The following is a 23,270-nucleotide window of genomic DNA, read 5'->3' as shown; positions in this document are numbered from 1 at the left end:
ATTTGAACAGAAGTATGACAAAATATGACTAAAGTTTTATTTTTTCCTGGGGTTTAGTTCTTTCTTTGCTCTGAAACATGGTATTGTAATGTAGTGGGTTCATCTGTCCTTTTTCTCTATGCAAGCTCTTTTAGGATCAACACTATTAATTATTCATTTTATGAATCTACAGAATTGTATATTACCTGGATAAAAATAGGTGCTCAATAATTATTTTCTAAAGAAATAAATTACAAAAAGAAGAATCACTCAGTCCTGAATTAGCTGAGTGCAGAAGAAAGGGCTGTGTTTTGAAATTTAGTAGATCTGGAGGTACTTTTTCCCCTCAGAAACATTGGCTTTGTGGCTTTAAGACAATTCTATAATTATTTATTTATTTATCAAAACTTTTTTATTTGATTTTATGAACAAAGGATGGCATCTCCTAAATATCTGGGTCTTGGTTTTCTTGTTTTTACAATGAGAACTGTATCTACCTATAAAGTCCTCTTCCCTTTCAATATATCAAGTTCTAAATTAAGGGTATTGTGAGCCTCAAGTAATTTTTGGCTTAACGTGCTCAGATGGGCCATTTCCTAGGTATGCTTTAATGAAATTGAAGACTCGAAACCAGCTCCCATTTATTAAAGCTTTAGGCCTATTGAGAAGTCATTAGTTTTATAAAACTTTAAAATTCTTCCTCCCAGTTTGACATGGCTAATAATCTTGCAACTACTTTATCCTTTGATATTCTTAAATTGTCTAATTCATAAACCTTAACAAAGTATATACTACATATAAACCTACATCTCATTTTAATATAAAGGACATAGGGACATTTTTAAATGTATGCATTAATTCAGCCACATAAAAGCAACTATATTAGTTACCATCAGATATACTGTAATATGAATTCAGCCACTAATTATTGAAATATGTATTAAATATTCATGTTCCATTAATAATGTATTATAAAATACATCACATAAAAGAATATATGATATATTTATTGTGGCATTCGGGAGAATTATCTTGAGGCTACAGACTAATTTAAAATATCATTCTTGAAAACAGTGATATATTCTATTCATGACCTACTTTTACTGGGCTCCTCTGAAAATTTCCTACACTATTTTTAGTGCCTTGGGGGATTAAGGCGGGATTTAAACTAAGATCATTTCTCCATAATCATTGCACATTATGGTAGCATATTGAAATAATAATAAAATTTAGCATTGCCATATTTTAGTGGAGGGAGAGAAGCTTACAGCATATTCTCTTTATTGTCATTCTAGAATGGAAAGTCTCCCCATATTTTTTTTAAATTTCAGCAATGAAAAATTAAACAAAATGTGTCATTTATTTTACTTGAAGAATTTTTGACAATATAGAATCACCTGGGACAGTAGGGGTTTAGTGGTATCTCTGAAGACTCTGTAGCTCTTACTATGATGACATGTCAAAGAAATGTCTACAACATGGTTGACTTCATCATTGGTTGAAAATAATTGCTATGACCCAAAAAAGGCAGCTTTAGGAAATTTCAAAATTATAATTAATCCATGATTATTAGGTAATCTAGGCAGTTGTATATCTTCGAAAATATTCTTTAATATCCTAGTGATTATAATGCTTAAACATTTTTATATTGTATAACAAAAGAGGCCCTTTATTTTATATATATACATATATACATACATACATATATATATATATATACATATATATATACACACACACACACACATATATGAACAATAACTATTTTGCTCAACTTTTTTACCTTGGTCTTCATGGGTTAATTATTTTTTCTCATCTCCCTTAATGTGTCTTATACTATTTCTGGTATAATTGAGCTCCCAGGACCTACTTGTCAACAACTGATCTTTGCTTTCACTCTTAACTACAGTCAAATGCTTTCAGAGTATGTACCTTGGTCTAACTGTTCTTAGAACCTTGAAAAGCTCACAACTGGGGCCAATGTCTACTGTTAAGCTCCTTCTAAATAATCAAATAATTAGTTTTTCATTATTTTTTGCATTCTTTGCTTCACCTCTCCAACAATTGGTGACATGACATATGTATAAGGGCACAAATAATGGCCGTTTTTGTTACAAATTCTTTTATTACAAAATCATAAGCATGCTATTCTGCAACATACAATATCACACTCAAGCACATCATATGACATTTTAGGTGAAATATTCAAATTAAGACTATAAATTATTACACCCGCATTTTTACCCTACCAACCACACTCAAGCAGACATTACTACTTCCAGTCCCTGTACATACAATATTTATGTCAATTGTGAAGATGCATTAATTTAACTTTTATTTCTGTTCTCACTTTCATTAATGAAATCATAATATCCCATAAGGCAAAATGTGGTCCTTTAACCATCTGCATTAGAATCACCTGGGACCTTTGTAGAAATGCAAATTCTCAGGCCCCATCTCAGAACTATTGAATCAAAAACTCTGGAGGAAGGCCCCCAAACCTTAAGCCTTCCACATAATTCCATTATCACCAAAGTTTGAAAATCACAGTCATTAGGATTTTTATGTCATCTGCAATTTTAAATGTATTCTTCCAACTCCACTGGGCTTGGCTTTGATTTCTTCATTTGCATATGCCCTAATTTGAAGTTGTCTGCGTCCAAGCAATATTCTCACCTTTAACAACACTGTGGGATTCTTCACTATCAAATATTGTCAATAGTTAGTGTTCTTCACTACTCTATACTGCCAGTGAAGACGACATTTAAAGTAAATTCTTTCCTAGGACCTTAGGTTAATGCTAATGGTCTATCTTTTGATCTTTCTCAGGCAAGGTTCAGAAAGACATTCCTTATTTATGCACTCTCCCTTTAAATTATTAGCTCCAAAAGGCAAAAAAAAAAAAATCGAGTATAAGGTATCTCATAATCAGACTTAATCTGTCAGATGTCAATAAAGAAGTCATTTTGATTCTCCCTTTTTCCAAAGAAAATTGTCACCTAGCTCTCTATTTATATCAGTCTTGCTAAGTTCACCACAATTTTGGGACTTGTGCTATTAATTAATATAGTAACATGGCTTTATTGATATATGTGGGGAAATTTATTTTTAATCTCATTTTAATTTCATATTGGCTATTTCATATAATTGTTGAAACATATTAGTCACAGAATTATAACTCTCTTTTGTCTGCACATGAATGAAAATGAATTTTGTAATTATAATAAAAGCTAGTTGATAAATATGGTTATGCTAAAATCAGGGATTTGCATTATAAAATACTCCAATACTATAAAATTATATGCCGTGCCACTTTGAACATGCCTCATTTTATATTCTTCACATATTGATTTTTAAATGTATGCCAAGAAATGTCCCGAAAAAAGCAGCTGTTCATTACAACTGAACATGTCCAATTTGATTGCTTATTTTACCATCACAAGATTTTCAGTAATAATTACTTGTATTCTTTTTTTTAAACTTTTTTAAAGATGCATATGTGCCCTCGCTGGTATGGCTCAGTTAGGGGGACATTGTCCTGCAAAGTGAAATGTCACCGGTTTGATTCCTGGTCAGGGCACATGCCTGGGTTGCGGATCCCTGGACAGGTGTTTATGGGTGACAGCTGATTAATGTTTCTCTCTCTCTCTCTCTTTCCCTCTGCCCCCCCTCTCTAAGAAGAAAACTAAATGAAACCTTTTAAAAATTGCATATGTAATTTATTACACTGTAATTTATTTAATAAGTATAAAGATAGCCAAATACTATTTTCACTTTATTTTAAAATATTACTTGATCTTAATATAATTATATAGCTATAGATGATAATTAAAATATAGCTTAAAATATTTTATCCAATTTATTTTTTAAAAGATTCTAATAACATATAAACATTCCACAAGTTTTAATATAATATTTAGTCCAATTAAGTAAATATTTGTTTAGCAAAAAATCAATTTTAAATGTAAGTATTACTGAATGATTATACTTTGCTTAATAATTTTTTAAAAATTACAAAATAGGAAAATCAAAAGGAGGGATTTTAGTAGCTCATCCAGCAAGAGATAGTTACAGAAATTTATTCTGAAGCTTCTGTGATTCCATTAGTCCTTTATTTACATGCAGTACCTTCTTTAATTTAAACCATGTTTGCAGTAAATGACCGTTGGTTAATGATTAGTTCTGTTTTGTTTTTTATTGATGTTTTTGTTTTGTTTTTTAAGGAAAATTGTTCCTGTGAGTGTGATATATGTGGGCAAATTTAGAATTGCAATAACAATAGAAAAAATATTCTAAAATAAAGAGAATCTTAATAGATGTCTCCATCTTACATATTATAGAAACATACAATTTCCTAGTGATCAGAAAGCTTTCCTTTTGGGATATATTCCTTAAGTTATTTCACAGAATAGAATAATTGTTGCTTTGAGTCCTAAATTATATATTATTTCTAGTCATGTACCTTTTTATAAGGAAAGTCAATACTTGCACACAAACTAATACACATGGGCATTATCAGAAACAAAATTATCATTATGTCTTATTCAATAAGTGGTACAGTTTTAATCAGCTTTAGAAAACTCAGATAGATGTTCGTGTGAGTAGCTAAATGATAATAAAGTGTGTGCAGCTCCCAACTCAATCTCAAATGCCACTTTCAGAGAAATAAAATGATTTTGACTGGGCATATTTTACAAAATTACATGAAAGATGAAATAATTAATTCTGCCTTTTATTCTTTGGAAAACTGGTTTCTAGTAAGTTTAACTATTAGCCTGCTGATTTTTTAAATATTAAATAGACTGAATAATAAACTTTAGAATTAAACAATCTTAAATCAATACACATGCCAAAATGTTAACATAGTACTCTCACCCATAAAACTATCACCCTTGTAGGGGAAGTCAATTTTATTTAATTCAATTCATAATTGTTAAGGATTTACAGTACATATGGAAAGGTTTTGTTCTTTTTGCTGTGGGATATACACAGACTCAAAAAATAAATAATAATTAGGTAAGCCTCAATAAGCTTTCAAATTATGGGAGAATTTATAGAATGATGTTACACAAGTAATAGCATTTTAAAATAGAGTATAATATGTATCACATAAGAAAAAAGTGTTTAGGCTGTTCTGCATGTTGAAAAAGAAAGCACAATTCTCTCTTCCAGAAATTTTTGACTTTCATAAAAAAATAGCCACAGGATATTGGAGCAGAGTCGCTTTAATGGCAGATACTAATGGGTATAAATATCTTTCATGATGGTGTTAAATAAAAGATTTTGAGAGGACATCTCCAGATATGCTGATTCAGAAATTCTGGGCTGGGCCCCAGGATCCACCTGTAACAATCACCTCAGTGATTCAGATCAAGTAGCCTTTTGAGATCAGAGGAATTGCTTTAAATTTGACATTATCAGGCCTTTTTTTCTTTAACTTATGTAAATTAACCTATTAATCTTTAAGTTATAATTTCTGTCATATTTTTCTTTCTTTTGGTTAACTTACTCAGAATCTGTTTCTGTTGCTTGTGATTTAGGATGTAGTATATATAATTTCTGAACCAATCTGGATCCTTAGACTATTTTTAAAAATTTAATGTTTTTAAGACTTAAATGCTTTGCTTATATACATATGAATCCTTATGAATTCTTAAAAAGCTCATACACAATGTGAGGAAAAAGTCAGTTTATATTTGAGAATGCAAAACAGTTTATTCTTGTATTACTTCATTACTACAAGTAAACTTTATTTTCTTTAATTTTTATTGAATTTATTGGGGTGACATTGGATAATAAACTTATGTAGGTTTCAGACATTCAATTCTATAATACAGCTTCTGTATATTATATTGTGTGTTCACCACCTCAAGTCAAGTCTCCTTCCATCACCCTTTATCATCCCTTTACCCTCTTCTACCTCCCATCCCCCTCCTTTCCCTCTGGTAATCACTGTATTGTTGTCTGTATCTATGAGTTGCTTTTTTGGGGGGAGGGACTTAATCCCTTCACCTTTTTCACCCAACCCCCAACTGCCCTCCCCTCTGACAACTGTCAGTCTTTCTATGTATCTATGAGTATGTTTCTATTTTTTTGTTAGTTTAAAGTTTACATATGAGTGAAATCATATGGTACTTGTCTTTCTCTGACTAACTTACTTCACTTAGCAAAATAGTCTCCAGTTCATCTATGCAGTAGCAAAAGGTAGCATCTCCTTATTTTTTATGGCCAAGTAGGATTTCTTTGTGTAAATGTACCACAATTTTTTTTATTCACTCATTTACTGATTGACAGTTAGGCTGCTTCCAAGTCTTGACTATTGTAATTAATGCTGCAATGAACATAGAAGTCCATATATTCTTTTGATTTAGTGTTTCTTGCTTCTTTGGATATACTCCCAGAAGTGAAATTATTGCCAGAGGAAATAGGATTCTTCCATGGCATCACAGGAAAAGCATTCCAGGGATACATGCATAGGAGGGTTTGAGGAATAGTGGTGAGATTTATTGGAGTGAAACAAAGAATTGCCCCAAGGTGTACCATACCTGATGTCTCAACCAGGAATAGGTGGCTCAGCTCCATCTTCATGTAGAAGAAGTCTAGCCTCTGTGGCTGTAGGCCTGCACTTGACATGTCAAGTGACTAGGACTCAGAGCTGCTATGCCATTAACCTGCAATCTGAGGCTCCCATAGTCCAGCACAGTCTCTGTTCTCATCTGACTAGCAATCTGTGCTGTGTTTCCACCTGTGCAGCTGCTAAAGAGAGAGAGCAAGTGAGACTTGGGCCTTTGTTAATCTTTGATTATATTTCCTGGGGCTTAGGAGAGAGCAGGCTTTCTTTCAAAATATCCAGTCTCTTTCCCAGCTCTTCCTGTGACTGTGCTGGTGCTTCCCCCTACCCAATCCCTTTCTTGCATCTTCTGGGATTTCATGCCCTGATCCTGTCTAATCTTTTTTTTCCAGATTTTCCCAGGCCAGATTTTCCTCCCCATTAATGGTCGCTGTTTTGGCTCCTACCATGTGGCTCCTACCATGCATGCTTCAAAGTTCTGCTTCATCATCTGGCTGCTACTATGCATGCCTCAGCAGAAGAATTTCCCCTTGCTGTTTATCCCTCTTCTTGCTATTCTGGGAAAATTCTGGCAACATGTGCTAGTTGATTTCTGAGGAGAATGGAAAACTGGTATTTCCTGCCTACTAGGAAATTAACTTTTGGCAGAGATTGTGGCAGTCCTCTGTGGCGTCTGTGAATATCATTATTTTCAGAGCATTTCACCCTAAAACTATTTGTAAACTTTAAGTTATAAATCAAAATTTAGCCATTAATGCCTGTTTCCTTTATACACACACACACACACACACACACACACACACACATATATCTCACAGTGCTTATTGTTTTTGTTCAATTAAAATACATCAATACCAACATGTGTTTGGTAAATAAATATTAATTATTATAACATAAGGCATTTGTTTTTGTTTTTAAAAATATTTTGCCTCACAAATTGGTGGAAGGGATTAGAGGCAAAGGAAAATTTAACAGTTGCTCTTCTAAGAAAAATTATACATTGTAAACCATTTATTGTGTTCCCAGCTGTCATTTCAGAAAATAATTTCATTAAACAGGAATTCACAAGTCCCTAGGAATGCTTTCGAAAGCTGGTGGGAATACTTGGCAAATAGTTTGTCCTTGTTAACACCTGGCTCTTCTAGGAATTATAAATAGAGCAATAAAAAAGATCATTTTAAGATTGTAAGAGTTAGTAGAGATTACCTAATCCAAATGTACTGATTTAAAAGTTAAGACTGATTATGACTGGTTAGGTGAGTTACTCAAAAGCCTGCATGTAGTGAGTGACATTCTAGACCAATCAAACAATCAAATATCCTGACTCTTCTTGGGATATTACTCATCTCTCCATTTATATTAAATCAATAATGTAAGTGGTTTAATATATGTAGAAAATATTTACTTATGGATAGAATTAAAACATAAGCCTTCATTGACTGACTCCACAATAAGCAGAGGAAGAGGAGGAAAAGAAGAAAGGAGAAAGAAGGACAGGACAGGGAGAAAGAAGACGGGAGGGAGAAAGACAAAAAAAAGCAAGAAAGGTATTCCTACATTTTATCCTAAGGAAAGAGGAGTACTGATCACATCAATAATATTAAATTCTAGAATGGCAAACACGTTTTGGAGGATTTGTTTTCATGATGAATGAAATTTTAGATTAACAAATTTCCTTCTTGGAATTATTATTGGGTTCATCAATCCCAACTTGCTGACGATGAGAGATTAGAAATTGTAGTTCACTCTCTTCTAAATATTGTTGTGTTTTCCTAGTCCTTCTCACCCAATGCTTCCTAATTTCTTGGTTACACAACCTGGGGCTAAGTTATTCCCCTTTATTACTGTTGATTTCCACTGCAAAGGTGGCTTACTAGCTTATAATAAAATCATGATAGCTAACCATTAGAACAAACAGTCCACCTGTCAGAGAAATAGAACTTATACAGCCTTACAAAGCATGCAATAGTTACGGTTGTGAGAGATGAATATGGTTCACACTATGACCCTCTAATCACTATTCTTCTAACTAGAATTCTTTGCAAATACTATAAAAGAATTATGTTCCAAAAAAGGAAAATATACAGAAATACTATAATATGTAACATTTGCTGAAGGGTGTTTAACTCTGATAATTAGCTTTAGTCAAACATAATTAAATTTTATTTATATATATATATATAATTAATGTTCCATAATATATACTATATGCATATATAATTCTGTATGCTAGGTATATCTATATCTGTATAATATGTCCACATAGCATTGTATATAAATGTTCTCTGTTTAACCTAAAGAAAACTTCTACTTAATCTTATAGCATTTAAAATAAAAATCCTATAAATTTAAAATATTATCAAGAGCCATAAACTTTAAGAACATAAAATAGTCAAACCAGGTTTAAAGACATGTTCAAAATATCTTCATATTACCTAATATTCATTATTTTATTTTATTTCACCAAGTGGCCAAATGACCTATTGTAAAGAGGTGTTGAGTAGTATCTACCATAATAGGCAAATATTGCATTATTTGTTTAGTACTTGCTTCTACAGCTGCTATTAGAAAGCCTAGCTTACTTCTCTGCTTTTATAGATGATTGTTTTACTTGGGATCACTATGTCAGAAAAGAGTTTTGTACCATAGTTTAAAAACTTTCAGATACACTGATTTACATACTGCTCAAGGCTCAAATATTCCATGACAGCATCCTGCAACCAAAGCAGCATTTTTTACTCCCTCTATTCTCTATCACTGTGAAGCTCAGGGAGGATGAGCATTGTCCATATCTAAACTCAAGAAAATCTGTAGATTCAGAGCAATTCTCTTTTTCCATGCATGCATATAAGAATATTCAATCTTCATATTTATAACATTGGTTTTAAGGTGATTAATACTGGTTATATTGTTAACTTCATGGATAATACTATTGGTGTCAACTAGAACCATCCAGCAACTTTCTCATATACAGAGAAAAAAGAATACAGGAATTTACATATAAAGTGAATTATTTAATGCACATAATTTGAATATTACCTAAAAATTTTGATATTGTCAAAATGGTATATTTAAGCTAATGTATTTCTGAATTTATTGATTTTTTTAAAGCTCATTTGGGAAAACCAGACAGGGTTTCAAGAGACATGAGTTCTAATTTCAGTTTTACCATTAACTAGTTATAGTAGCTTGAGCAATTGACTTAACCTCCAGGGGTTCAATTTTTTTGTTATTATAAAATGAAGTAGGTTGGGCCTTGGCTGGTGTGGCTCAGTGGATTGAGCCCTGGCCTTCAAACCAAAGGGTCACTGATTTGATTCCCAGTCTAGGGCACATGCCTGGGTGGCAAGCCAGCCCCCAGTAGGGGGGTGTGTAAGAGTAAACCACACAGTGATGTTTCTCTCCCTCTCTTTCTCACTCCCTTTGCCTCTATAAAAATAAATAAATAAGATCTTTTCAAAAAATAAATACAATGAAGTAGGTTGGGGTGGATCAGTCATTTTCAATCTGTGTTTTGAGACTTGGTGGTGCAGGGGTGGGAGTAGCATTGTCTCAGGGAGGGGCAGTGTAGAGCGAGAGGGGCAAAAAGAACTGAGGGGCAGGGTTCTGGGCCTTTATTTCCTCGCTCAGTCAGAGCAGATCTGTTTTATGCTGCTTTATGCATTTATGCACTCTGGGAAAATGTGTTTGTATAAGAGTTTCTTAATTAAAGTTAAAAAACAAATATTTTAAAACTACTGGACCAAATAGTCTAATGTTGAAGACAGCTTTCAACAATAAAAAACATTTACAATTCTATGAGCTTTCTAGTACGTTAGAAAACTGAATATGAGAAAATAAACTATATAGCATCCTTCTGCAAAATATTTTAGAAAAAGCCTGATGGGTAGGTAAAAGTGATTTTTACTCCATCCTGTGCTTGCATTTTCATTATCATTTACTTTTAGACCAAAAAGTAGTTGTCCCAAACATCTAAACTATCTGTAGCAGAATTATATTCATATTCTGGCATCTTCATGTTTGTGATAGTCTCTCAGAAAATTGTATATTTATATTCTTAAGTATTGCTTATGTCCTGGGGATAAAACTTTGGGTAATAGATTAAATCCCCAGCGGTTAAACTGATTCAATACGGAAGGAAAGCACTGTTCACAAACACAAGAAATGTGTTTGAAGAGTAAACATTGGCGGCTGGTGAGTTATTTTCTTATGGTAGTTTTATTATTAGTAATGAATACAATTCCAGTACTGGTATCCTAAGCCCCTTTTTTTAGTTTTAAACCCTTTCTGGAAAAAAGCTTTTAAAGGTAAGGGACCCTTTGGAAAGGGTCACAGATAATTTATGACGGTAGGGCATGCAATAAAGAGAACTAAAACACAAGGAATAAGTTGTTAATAGAGTGTAGGTAAAAAATAACATAATGGACAAACATCTGACATTAGTTTGAAAAATGTAATATTAATATGGATATTTTTCATAGATTGACTGGAAGACAGAAAATAAATCTAGTGGTAATTTGCCTTACTGATCTTCATTTAGAGTAGACAATAAAATACTGATTTGCTCTTCTTACTACTAACAAAAAAAAATTTTACATGAAAACAGTGACTAAGTTTCTTAAAGGTTTATATTTCCTTTACAAAGTGTTTTTAAAAGGTACCTACACTATGAATATTTATACACTATGATATCTACATCTAATGTGGTTTTTCATAGTTTTTATATTACATCTTTCCATGTTAAAGAAATTGTATTTTCCTAAAACAGTTATGCCTTGAATGTATTCCTTAGTCTAACATGTATTTTTATTGTCTTATTTCAGTATATGTTTAATGAAATTCAGCATTTACAACTTTTTACAGAAATTGTTTTTAAATATTCCATTAACCTTCTGTCAGAATAGTATATATTATTTCATTTTAAGTTTAAAACACCAAGCTAAATCATTTCTCCAGCTAAAAGAAATTATATTAACATATTTTTGTTTGTTGTAAAGAATAAAGATTACTATATTTTAAATCCTGATTATTATTATATCCAGTATTTGGCAATCTTTGTGCCAATGGTCAATTTTATAAGTTTTTATAAATTAAATTAATACTTAAAATAACTTTAAAAAATAAGACAGAAAGTAGTCCTTTATTTTTACAAAAACAGAATTTACTATGGATTTTACTAATTTTTTTATTTTATTAAAGTAAAAAAGAAATTGTTATCCTTCTTCCAATGGTCATATGAGTAATGAATCAGAAAAAAACACAATTTAAAAATTTTATTTGTTTTGTTCTTTCAGTATATATTTCAGAAAATATATCTAAATTTTCAGAACTCTAAAAGTAAGTCTCATAGGATATGTTTTAGTAAGATATATTTTGTGTCTAACACTGAATCAAATATAATGATCTTTTGACTGGCGTAGCTCAGTGGATTGAGCGTGGGCTGCGAACCAAAGTGTCACAGGTTCGATTCCCAGTCAGGCCACACACCTGGGTTGCAGGCCATGGCCCCCAGCAACTGCACATTGATGTTTCTCTCTCTCTGTTTCTCCCTCCGTTCCCTCTCTAAAAATAAATAAAGTAAAATAAAATAAAATAAAATAAAGAAATATTTGCTTTAAAAAAGTTAAAAAATACAGTACTTGCTTTAAAAATATATAATGATCTTAATATGTACATACTTTTTGTAAAGAAACCAATACAATTTTTCTTTAATTTGGATTTTCAATCCTCATTTATAGAACTGGTTTTAGTTGATTGTAATTGAAAGGTTATTTAAAGGTATTCTGAAGTATATGTTTTCTTGTTAGAATGAGATGCTTAAATACTTAGAAATTATAAATAATATTTCTCCAGGATTATACTATTACCAATTGGTGTGATATATATATTTCATGCTCCAATATCAATTATTTCAGTCAAATATCAGACAGTATTTTGGATACTGAGGATATTTAGTGAACAAAAGAGATTAAATCTTTGTCCTCCCAGGTTTTATTATTTTATAAGTTAGAGAAATAAATAATAAAATAAGTAATATATCTTAAAATATGGTAAATAATAAAAATATATAATATGTGTACTAATATACTAATATATATACTAAAGTTATATACTTTAGTATATAACTAATATACTAATTTTTTTTCATAAAAGATATAATAATTGTGAGAAAGGAACATATACCATAGGAAAATGTTCAAGGCTTCAGGAAGAATGTGATATTTATCTTGACCTTGAAAGAAGGATAAAATTTGGAAAGATGGGGCAGAGGTTGGAGAAAGTAAGCGAAGGTACTCCAGGTGGAGGAATATCAAAGAATCAGGAAATGAGACTGGGGAGTAGTTGAGATTACAGGGACAAATCACAGAATCAGAGAACACTTTAGATGAAGTTCACTGGTATCTTACTATGAGTCAGATATCAAATGAGGTTCTACATTAAGTACTTATTCAATTTTCACACACTCATCAACCACATGCCATTATTTCTGATGTTCCTTGAGATAAAGGAACATGAATGTAATTATATAGCGAATAATTCATGGAGCTTGAGTTTGAATCCTGGCTCTCTGTTACCAAAATCTCCACAGTCTTAAAGTCTTCAGTAAATTTTCAAGATTTAAGTGAGAATGAAATGTTCTTATTCTCATTTCCAAATTAAAGGGTATTTTTTATAGTGAGCATAAACTTTTAGGTTCGCAGTTCTTATCTTTTATTCCATTAAAATATTGGTCTACGGGTTCTTATTCCCACCACTAGGAAGTAAATTGTCAGTCTTAATATTCCTTTGAAGGCAATGTGTCTTTGTTCTTTGGCTGCCTTTAAGATTTATTCTTTATCTTTCATCGTCAGCAGTTCTATTCCAGCTAATCTTTTCTTTGTGTTAATCCATCACAGGCCTGGAGAACTTTCTACATCAATGGTTATTGTCTTTTGTTATCTTTGGACAATACTCAGACAATACTTTTCCAATTATTCCTCTTATTCAATCTCTCCTGTCATTTTTGTTTACCAATTAGACATCTGTTGGTTCTTTTCATGTCTTCCCTTTTTTTATTTTGTTTTCTGGTGCACTTTGATTGGATATTTACTGATTATCTTCTCTGATACAATTTCTATTATGAATCTTGGATTAATATAAATAATGAATTAAATTCTTAAATTTCCATTATTATCTTTTTAAAACTTACCATATGTCTCTGAGTATTTCTATTATAGCAGTTTTCTCGTGATATTTCCTATCTTGCTTTCTATGTTTTCACATGTCAGTCATAGTTATGTAAAAATATTCAATAACCACAAAATCTGAACAAGACTATTTGTACTGTTGGGTTTTTTTCTTTTCATAAATTTTGGTCCTCAGCATTTCTAATTCCTTATTTAATACCAGATATTTTGTGCCAGATGTTGCAAAATTTTACTTACTGTTAACCTCCTCCAAAGAGCACTTAGTTTTCTCTGGTAGACAAATAGATTACAGATAAGATGACCTCATTTTCATTGAGAGAGTTTTAGTATGACCTGGCTGGTGTTTTTGCTAATTTGTCATTATTTCTAGATTTTGGCCTTTTGAGGTGTCAGCTGAAAGTCAGAAGTGTTTAGCAGGACCATTCCATCTAGCAGGCTGTAAACTCCATCTTCTACCTTTCCTGCACCACAAGACTGCTGAGTCTTGGCTGTTCAGTTTAGCTGCTTTCTGCTTGCACTGGGTAGTTACACCCTGAGGAATAAATTTCTCCAAAATGTTGCTCACAAAGTTTGGGCTTACTTCTCTTCTCTTTTCTTTATGGGCCTATCTCCTTGACAAAGCTAAATGCCAATATATTATTTTCATTCTAGGGAAATTGCTCAAAGCTCCAGCTACTTCTGTTTGCTTACTATTTTTGTGAGTTTTTTCTTTAGTTAAGCTTAGCTAGTATACAATATTATATCAGGTATAAAATATGGTATTTTGACATTTTATATCTTACAATGTGATTATACTACTAATCCTGGTAATCATCTGTCATTGTATAAACATCATATATATTATTGACTATGTCCCCCTTTACCTTTCTCATCCTCTCTCCATCTCTTTCTCTTCTAGCAGGACCATTCCATCTTGCTACCTTTGGTCTCTTTTTCTTTGAGTCTGTTTTTGTTTTATTTTGTTTATTCACTTTTTCATTTTCTTTTGTTTAGATTCCATACATAGGTGAAACCATATGGTATTTATATTTCTCTATTTCACTTAGCATAACACCCTTTAGGTCCATACAGGTTGCTGTAAATGGGAAGATTTCATATTTTATTGCTGTATAAGGTGCCAACATACACAAGAGGTCTGTCTGGAAAATGTCCAGTCATTGTTAATATAATGAGAACAATTTGTGCAACATAGATGTAACCTGGCAGCCAAGGGGAGTGGACTGGAATGTGCGTGAATGAATAATGACAACTTCGCTGTGCTAGTCAGTGGGGACAGTAGGCACCATTAAGTGACCATGTATATGGTGTACTCATTGCACTCAAAATGATGTCCCATTGAGCTAGTAGAGCAAGGAAACTGCGTCAAATTTTGCATTAAGCTTGAACATTCCTCCATGGAAACTATTCAGGTAATTCAGAAGGCTGCAGCTCTGAGCAACTGGTGATTGGCAGCTTCATCATGACAATGTGCCCATTCATGTATCACAGTTCATGAATTTTCTGGTTAAACATCAACTTACCCAGGTGACTCAGCCCCACTACAGCGTGGATTTGGTGCTTTGAAACTTCTGGCTATTCCCAAAACTAAAATCACCTTTGAAAGGGAAGAGATTTTAGACTGCTGATAATATTAAAAAAATATGATGGGGAAGCTGATGGTTATTGAGAGAACTGTGTGAACTCCCGAGGTACCTACTTTGAAGGGGACCGAGGTGTCACTGTCTTATGTACAATGTTCCTTGCATCTTGTATTTTCTTCAATGAATATTTCATATTACATGGCTGGATACCTTCTGGACAAACATATACCCTGAGTCACCTGGGTGAATTGATGTTTAACCAAATGTGATACATGAAATGTGATACATGAGTGGGCATATTGTCATGATGAAGCTGCCAGTCACTAGTTGCCCAGAGCTGCAGCCTTCTGAATTACCTGAATAGTTTCCACGGGGGAATGTTCAAGCTTAATGCAAAATATGATGCAGTGTCCTTGCTCTACTCACTCAATTCAATGGCATTTTGAATGCAACAGCTACACAGTACACATGCTCACTAATGGTGTCTGTATACATAGACACCTTTGAGTGTCTATATATATGTATATATATTGTCTATATATGTGTCTGTGTGTATATATACACATAAATATCTGATATATATCTTCTTTATTTATTCAATTACTGATGGATACCTAGGTTGCTTTCATATCTTGGCTATTGTAATAATGTTGAATAAACATAGGGGTGCATATATCTTTTTGAATTAGGGTTTTTGTTTTCTTCGGATAAATACCCAGAAGTGGAAATGATTTTACTTACCTGAATTTAAGTAGACAAATGTCCTGGCAAAGCAAAGTAAAGTGTCATCTTACCTTAGTTTTGTTTCCCTCCTCTCTGCAGCTTAGGAGATCCAGTCTGCCTTGGTTGTTTCTTCAAGAATTCAGTGATTGCTTTACATATTTTATTCAGTTTCTCTAATTGTGTTTGCTAAAATAATGTTTGGCAGGATTTTTTTTGTTAATGTGTGGTAAACAGTTTTTTATTAGTATAAGGACATTCTCATTAATTTCTCATTTGCTAGGAGAATTTTTATAAGTGGTTGTTGAATTTTATAATATTTTTCTCTATCTGAAATGATCAAACCATTTTTTTCTTTAATAGATTTTCTCGTGTTGAAGCATACTTTTATTTCTGGGGGAAGAAGGGAGAAACTAACAGTTTATAATTGACTATATTTTGAAGACACTGTAAGATTTAATTAGTTTAATTTATTTTCTTCTATTTTATTTTTTTGATCTCAGTAATATTGACTGAGTTTTCCTTTCTTATTATATTCTTGCCAGGTTTTGATATGTAGATTTTACAAGTCTCAAGAATAAGTTGGGTAGTTTTCCTTCCTTCCTTCCTTCCTTCCTTCCTTCCTTCCTTCCTTCCTTCCTTCCTTCCTCTCTCTCTCCCTCCCCCCTCCTTTCTTTCTTTTCTTTCTTTTACACCTACATGGCGTAAAAGGGGATTTAAAGATTTGGAGGCAATTTAATTTGGTCTATGTATTCCTGCTGTCAATCTTACTCTTTTGGTGCATTTTAAAACATATACTTGTTTAGCCCTGGCTGGTGTGGCTCAATGGATTGAGTGCCAGCCTGGGAACCAAAGGGTCACTAGTTCGATTCCAAATCAGGGCATATGCCTGGGTTGCAGGCCACGGCCCCCAGCAACCGCACACTGGTGTTTCTCTCTCTCTCTCTCTTTCTCCATCCCTTCCCTCTCTAAAAAATAAATAAATAAAATCTCTAAAAAAAACATGTAAGTAATGATATTATTAGTGAGATACTTTATACTTTTTTCATACTAAATCTTCAAAATTCAATCTTCATTTTATACTTGTAGCACATCTCAACTGTAAGCCATCCAATATCAACACATCTACAGTGTTGATACTGTATTGTATACAGTAGCCAGTGGCTACTGTATTAATGGTAAAGATCAAGATCATGGTTGATTTTAGTACCTTTAATAATGCTAAATCTAGCATCTCTAAATGCAAGACCCCAAATTCTACTGATTTGACAAAGAGCAATATTCTTCAAAAACATTTTAATATATGTTATTACCCCATTAGATTTTGAGGGGGGTTTGTTTGTGTGTTTGTTTGCCCAATTCTGGAAAAGCAAAATTTCACTTACCAATATTTTTGAATATTGTTATAGGTTAACTCTATACTTTAGAAGAATAATATGGAAAGTTTTACAGTTTCAATCATCCGATAGTATTGATTTTACCTAGGTTAATTTTTTGTAAGTGGTGCCACAAAACTTACAGAAGGTTCATCTGCTGCAGTTACATTTTTTTTGTTTTGTTTTGTTTTAAGATTTTATTTACTTATTTTTAGAGAGGGAAGGGAGGGAGAAAGAGAGAGAGAGAGAGAGAGAGAGAGAGAGAGAGAGAGAGAGAGAGAGAGAAACATCAATGTGCGGCTGCTGGGGGCTGTGGCCTGCAACCCAAGCATGTGCCCTGACTGGGAATCGAACCTGCGATGCTTTGGTTTGCAGCCCAAGCTCAATCCACTGAGCTACACCAGCCAGGGCTGCAGTTACATTTTTTAAGCTTGTGAGCTAGTGGCTGGGTTGCAAGTGTAGTTAGTTTCAATCACTGCCATCCTGTTATTGATACACTAATTTTTATATTGATATTTAATAAAGTCAATAGTTCTACATATAATTCATAAATATTTTAATATCATATAGATTTTATTGATAAGCTGCAAATTTTTATTGGATTATATACTAAATAATACTGTTTTTAAACTGTAGTTTTCAAACTGTAGTAAAAGTAACTTGAAAGAAGTATTATCATTCTATAAAAATTTGAAAAGGTATAAGTTGACTGACAGATCAAAATAACCTGGAATAATGTCTGGATTTCAGGCTTAATAGTAAAAACTACCTATGGTTATATAATGTTTATATTATTCCCTTAGAGCTACCAGTGCATGTGCCCATCTGGAGGAGAAGGATATTTTTGTGAACAAGAATCCAATGGCTGCAAAATGAATCCTTGTGAGAACAATTCCACCTGTACTGACCTTCACAATAGCTACCGGTGAGAAATGTACTTATCACTTTTTTCATGAAATTACTTGGGGTGTTCAATGTCCTTGGGTTGCATCCAGATATTATTTTTACTTTATATCCATTTAATTGAAATAACTATTACAAAACAAAGAACCATTTTCTGACCCTATAGTGTCCCCTTCATTTGAAATTTACATACACCGAAGTCCAAATGTCAGGTCACAACAGGAATCAACACATTAAAACAGAGAGTAAAATCGTGGTTACCAGATGCAGGATGTTGGGGGCATAGGAAAGATGTTGCATAAGGGTACAAACTTGAAAATGGGAGATAAATAAGTCCTAGAGATCTAATGTACAGTATAGTGAATATAGACAACAATATTTTATTAGAATCACCCAACTTGTTAAGATACTAGATCTGAGTTATTCTGAGCACACAAAATAAATTATTATTATTATGTGACATGATAGAAGGGTTAACTATGTTACAATGTCAAACATGTTACAATATATAAATGTATGAAATAAATATGTTGTAGAACTTAAATTTCTATGGCTTTATTAAATATATATTTTATTTTTTAAGCTTCTTTTTAAAGATTTTATTTATTTTTATTTTTTTTAGAGAGGGAAAGAAGGGAGATAGAGAGATGAGAGAGAAACATCAATGCCTGGTTGCTGGGGGTTATGGCCTGCAACCCAGGCATGTGCCCTGGCTAGGAATCGAACCTGCATCACTTTGGTTCGCAGCCCGTGCTCAACCCACTGAGCTATGCCAGCCAGGGCTTAAATATATATTTTAAATATTAAGTCTATCTCAAATAATAAAGAAGCACATTTTAATTTGTAAATGCAATTTCCAGATGTGGCACATGTGACAAGTACAATTTACTTCTTCAAAACATGTTTTGGCTGTCTCAGCCTTGTTTTAGTCCATTCCATCCATACTATGCAAGTACCACGATATGACTCCTTAGTGGGTCTGGAGAATTTAAACTTTGTTGCTTAGAGATTATAGTGAGGTTGGATTGCTTTAGTCAAGTTACTGATAGATTTTACAACATAGTTAACCCACATTCTCATATTAAATTATATTAGTTATGTTTTAGATGAGAAGTTTAAAGAAACTCTAAATATAAATTTGGGGTAGTTATTGATATTTCAAAAGTTTAATAACCAAATATGTATTGGTTAAATTATTCTTTGACTTTTTTGGTATGCACAGTGTTTCTCAAAGGGATGCAAAACCAGGTGTACTGCCACAGGAGTGCAATAGAATCTTGTCCTAGAGCAGATTAAATGAATACAAATATACATAGATGATTTTAGAGACAAATCAAAGCAATTTAAAGATGTCTTCCAAAATAATTCATAAACTTTCTTTTGCTTTGTGATTACCATTGAGAATTCTGGATCATCTGAAACATGTAACAGTTTTTACAAATGTTTCTCACATTTGGTGACTGAAATGGTATTTAAGACCCAGACTAGTAATATCATAGTTTTCGGTTTATTCCATTAAAGAATAATTCTGAAAAAGCTGACAATATTCATATTGATATTTCAATGTCAGGAAGAACAAATGAAAAACCTTGGTAATATAAAAAAATCTCACAATGCTAAGAGTTACTATTAGTTTAAAATAGACAAAAACCTAAAAACACAGCTATTTTTGTGATATTCACATACGGATATATCACAAATTAATATTAACTGCTTGTTAATTCAATTCTGCATTTCAGTGTGTGTGTGTACTTACACTGCCAATCACATCCAGACAAACACCAGCAGCAACACACCTTTAGTTGTATATACTGGGTTTATAATTCATTATCGAGAGGAAGACACACACTCTGTAAATCCATGGAGCATCTCAGTAAAAGGGTGCTGGAAAGAAATTAGAGGTTTGAGTTTATGACCTATAATTTGAGGAAAGGTTTAAGAAAGTGGGACCTTGACTTAGATAAGATATTGTCAGAAAGTGAAAAGAATTCTATGATTGGGTTCGTAACAAATCTTATCTAGAAGAATAGAAGACTAGACAGAAGTGAAGCCTAAATTTTTAAAGAGGTAGCAATCATTTATACTAGCCAGGATTGGTGAGTATTTGTGGTATAATGTTCATGTTTTTGTCATATTCAGATATGATTATAAGGTAGACATGTTTTCATTATGATTCATCAGGATTGCAGAATAACCCTGTCTCATATTGATATTCTGCAAAATTGTTGAAATGTTCAACAGAACACCAAGTCCTACCTATAAACCTAGCTTTTAGTACCCGTATAGCTCTTGGATGTCCTGGATGTTGTCTTTTGAGTGTATAAATAGTAGTGGAATTACTGGATCACGTGGTAATTCTACATTTAAGGAACTTTTGAACTCTTTTCCTAAGTGGATGCACTATTTTGCAATCTCACCAGTAATGTATGAGAATTTTTTTCTCTACACACTTGTCAGTACTTATCAATGCCTTTTTATTACAGCTGTCACAGTTAGTGTGATATTAACCATCTTCCTATGAACCACCTTAAGATGTGCTCCTTCACTATCTGTGTATATTCTTTGAAGAAATCTATCTTTAAATTTTTCTTATCATGAATTGTGTTATTTGTATTTTAATTACTGAGTTGTGAGAATTTCTTCACATGTTTTGGATACAGGTTGCTTATAAGAGATGATTTGCAAATATTTTCTCATTCTGTGGGTTAAGTTTTCACTTTCTTGATGGTGCCCTTTGAAGCACAATTTAAGCTTTGATGAAGATCAGTTTATCTAAGTTTTGTTTTTTTGACACTATCATGTTTAATGTCATATCTAACAAACTATTGCTTAATCCAGGTTGCAAGGTTTCAACTTCATTTATTTACATGTAGATATCATTTTGTTCTAGCATCATTTCCTAAAAAAAAAAATTCTTTGCATATAAATTGTCTTGGCATCCTTAAAATCATTTGAACAGAAATGTATCATATTGTTTCTGGACTCTCAATTTCATTCCATTGATCTATGTCTATCCTTATTTAAATACCACTCTCTATTATTGTGGCTGTTAGTAATTTTGAAATTGGGATGTATGTCCTAAGTTTTCTTTATTTTTAATTTTAAGATTGTTTAGGCTCTGCTGATACCCTTGTATTTCTGTCTAAATTTTAATATAAGTTTATTAATTTCCATAAAAGAAGGTAACTGAGATTCAGATAAAGATTACATTCAATCTGGAGATAAATTTGGAAAATATTTCCATATTAATAATGTAAGTTTTTCAATACATGTTCATGAAATATCTTTCCATTTATTTATGACTTCTTTAATTTTTTAACCATGTTAATAGTTTTTAATATGTATTACTTTCTTGTTAAATTTGATTCATTTTGATGTTAATTATGAATGGAATTTTCTATTAATTCCATTTTGGGGTTTCCCCCTAATGTGTAGAAATATTACTGATTTTTATATATTGATCATGAATTCTGCAATCTTGGTACACTCATTTATTAGTTATAATTTTTTATTCCTTACAATATTCTTTTTAATTAAATTTATTGGGGTAATATTTATTAATTAAATCATATAGGTTTTAAGAGCGTGATTCTATAATATATTATCTGTATATTTCATTGTGTATTTACTACCCAAAGTCGTATCTCCTTCTGTAACTATATATTTGACCTCCTTTACCATTGTATGTTTTTTGCTCCTTTGTTGCAGATTATTTGTCCACACATGTATGATTTATTTCCAGGTTCTCAATTCTGTTCTATTAGTTTGTGTCTCTTCTGCCAATACCATGATATTTTGATTTTTGTTACTTTGCAGTATGATTTGAAGTAGTATCCTTTATTTTGTTAAAGTAGTATATCATAGAGATCCATTTGTGTATGTCAAATCATTTCTTTGTCCTGGAATGAATCCCACTTGATGTTTCAATGTTTTGTATTATCTTTTTAATGCATTATTGTATTAGATCTGCTAGTAAATTTTTTAAGGATTTTTTTGTTTGTATTCATCAGAGATATTGATCTTTAATTTTATTTCTTTTTGTTATCCTTGCTAGGTTTTGATATCAGGGTAATGTTGGCCTCACAAAATATGTTAGGAAGTATTGACTTTTCTTCATTTTTTGGAAGTATTTGAGAAGAGTGGGTGTTAAATTTTCTTTGAATTCTGTAGTAAAATCATCTGGTTTTGGACTTTTACTTTTTGGGAGCTTTTTGAGGTTCATTTATTATATTTTATTTTTAAAATATTTTATTTATTTATTTTTAGAGAGGGGAAGGGAAGGAGAAAGAGAAGGAGAGAAACATCAATGTGTTGTTGCCTCTCACACACTCCCTACTGGGGACCTGGCCTGACAGCCACCCAGGCATGTGGCCTAGACTGGGAATCGACCTGGTGATTCTTTGGTTCACAGACTGGCACTAAATCCACTGAGCCACACCAGCCAGGGTTGAGGTTGTTTTAATTTCCTCACTGTTGATTAGTCTATTTAGATTTTCTAGTTCTTCATGATTCAGTCTCAGAAAGATGTATTTCTAAGAACATGTCCATTTCTTCTAGGTTATTGAATTTAGTGGCATATGTATTATATCTGATTTAATAATTTTTGTCAAGTAACTCCAATACCCAGGCTTCCTTAGGGACAGTTTCAATTTATTGCATTTATTCCAATGCGTGGGCCATAATTTTCTGTTTTTACATAATGTATTTTTTATGAACACTTGATCTTTTACATAATATAATGTGGCAAGTCTAGAAATCAGAACCTGCTACTTTCCAGCTGTTACTGCTTCTGTTTGTTTGTTTGTCTAATGATTTCCCTGGAATACTGGAATAATTCTATAAATTATATACCTTTTGTCAAGTATGGCTATTGTAGTCTCTGCTTGGCTATCCTAGTTGTCAGCTAATGAGTTAACAGATATTTTCTTAATTTCCTTTAACAAATAAGTTTTCA

General features: G+C 32.3%; 1 protein-coding gene across 1 annotated transcript in view; it reads left to right on the top strand.

The window, feature by feature from the left end:
* EYS (eyes shut homolog) overlaps positions 1–23,270 on the top strand; it is a 1,607,944-nt gene that overhangs the window by 562,247 nt on the left and 1,022,427 nt on the right. The window contains 1 exon segment of the mRNA XM_045842859.1: positions 18,217–18,338. Within this exon segment, the coding sequence (XP_045698815.1) occupies positions 18,217–18,338 (122 nt within the window).

Source organism: Phyllostomus hastatus, unplaced genomic scaffold (assembly GCF_019186645.2).
Source record: "Phyllostomus hastatus isolate PE091 unplaced genomic scaffold, TTU_PhHast_1.1 phas_contig_40, whole genome shotgun sequence".
NCBI classification, from domain to species: Eukaryota; Metazoa; Chordata; class Mammalia; order Chiroptera; family Phyllostomidae; genus Phyllostomus; species Phyllostomus hastatus.
The sequence above is the reverse complement of the archived record's forward strand: the minus strand, read 5'-3'. Positions and strand labels throughout refer to the sequence as shown.